The 1,955-nt window shown below is 35.5% G+C and overlaps 1 protein-coding gene across 3 annotated transcripts in view; it reads right to left on the bottom strand.

Annotated features, from left to right (window-relative positions):
- Positions 1–1,955, bottom strand: part of LOC101848236 — a gene marked incomplete in the record, with an annotated part of 74,026 nt that overhangs the window by 54,892 nt on the left and 17,179 nt on the right. For all 3 annotated transcript variants that reach the window (XM_035972106.1, XM_035972105.1, XM_013087363.2), the window contains 1 exon segment: positions 1,308–1,400. In XM_035972106.1, coding sequence (XP_035827999.1) covers positions 1,308–1,400 — 93 coding nt within the window.

Here is a 1,955-nt window from a genome sequence, read left to right as displayed (position 1 = left end):
GGGGGAATCAGGCGCTCGTCAATTTTTGGGCATGTGGGGTTATTGGTATCATCTTAAAGCTGATTTATTTGCATTGCTTCTTAAGAAATAAATATTTATTTATCTTGAATAGAACTCAAAACATCTTACTGGGAAGGAAGTGAGGGCGCCTGGTTTCAATGGTGAAATTAACGAGAACATGGTCGCAAAAGTTTGGAAACTACAACAGCTAAAGAGTCTTTGAAAACTGAAAAATGTCATAGTTTGTGCCTTTACTCAATGTTTTTCAGAATAATTCTTAAGGAAATGGGTTTTCTATGAACATAACAGAGGTTAAACCCCCCCCCCCCCCCCCCCCACCAAAAAAAAAAAATTAAAAATTTTTTTTTAAAATTCCAAATTGGCGGGAAAATGCCTGTTTCTCCGATTTCTGAATTTATGAGATACATCTTTATTGCCCTGATCCTGGCAAATTGGTTTGGTGTTTCAACACGTACACACATACATGCACACACACACACACACACACACACACACACACACACACACACACACACACACACACACACACACACACGCACACACACAAACATGCTCACACAGGCAGGATTAGCGTCACATGCATAATATAAATGCACAGCAATATAAACAATAATAGTCTTAAGCTAGATACATACTCAATGTTATTATGATGCATGTTCTAAGGCCATATGAATACTTATAACAAGATGGTTAAGATGGGAAAATTTTGATGGATGATGGTAAAAATGACCTTCGTTATCTTTCTTTGTTACAGATCAGAAGCCTAGGTCTTTTACTTCTGACTGATGTTTTTATTTGAGGGAACATGGGATGTTTGTTGTCTAAAAAGATGGAATTAATCTTTTAGTGGAAGCTCTTATGTACTATTCATCCAAGTAGGGGAATGTAGATATAGAAATTTTACATGCTTTAGTATCAATCTATTTAATTTTTCTTTATCTTGTTGTCTTGCGTTCCAGGCCAATGCTGTTATACAAAAATTGATCATACTTTCTATGGTTGAATGAGAGAATATGGACACAAAAGTTTTATCTACTTTAAAATACATGAGCTTCCTTTGATGAGCGCCTAAATTCAATATGTTCAATCAAATAAAGTAGTAGTAGTAGTAGTAGTAGTAGTAGTAGTAGTAGTAGTAGTAGTAGTAGTGGTGAAAAGACAGTTTGAGCAGGGATGTGTAAACATCTTCACACTGTGCCGTTGTTGACAACCAATAACAAATGAAGAAACGACATCAGATAAAGTGTTCCGAGTATTTAAAGTCCACAAGAACTGAGCACACTCACAGGCAAACTTGACGGTCTTGGAGACAGAGGGACCTGCTTGACCCAGAGAAGACTCAGAACGACAAGTCAACGTCTGGTCATTGTTGTTGTTCCCTGAAATGTCAAATTATAATGCACCCTCAGGTATTTGCTTGCATAATTAGGAATATTTGTTTGTATTTAGAATGAGCCTTTACTGTCCTGGTACTGGATTAAAGAAGCAGGTTTGGGTATTGTTTTACTTAAAAAGAACAAGAAAACACGATCACAATAATAAAGGTGTCCCCCGGGTGGAGAATAGGTATACCAGTTGTGACACAAAGGAGCTCAGGACAATAGTACAATTAGTGTAACTAATTAGAAAAATATCAATTTCCATGTTATAACTTTATGAATGGACGAGTTTTCAGGGAATTGCTACTCGTTTACAATCTTATAAAAACACCTTTATATCTAGATCTAACCATGTAATAGAAACAAACAAAAACAGTGAAATATCAACAGCACATTATTGTACAATACAAATGGAGAAAGGAATAAAAAAAAAACCTCAACATCAATTTTGAGAAAATGTTTGACATCAGAAAACGTACCATCTTTTTTTTGCTTCAACGTGATATGTGGGCTCAGATTATTTTGTGGCCTATTTTTTCTGCTTAAATATTTATG

Source organism: Aplysia californica, unplaced genomic scaffold (assembly GCF_000002075.1).
Source record: "Aplysia californica isolate F4 #8 unplaced genomic scaffold, AplCal3.0 scaffold00578, whole genome shotgun sequence".
NCBI lineage: Eukaryota > Metazoa > Mollusca > Gastropoda > Aplysiida > Aplysiidae > Aplysia > Aplysia californica.
This window is presented reverse-complemented; position numbering and strand designations above follow the sequence as displayed.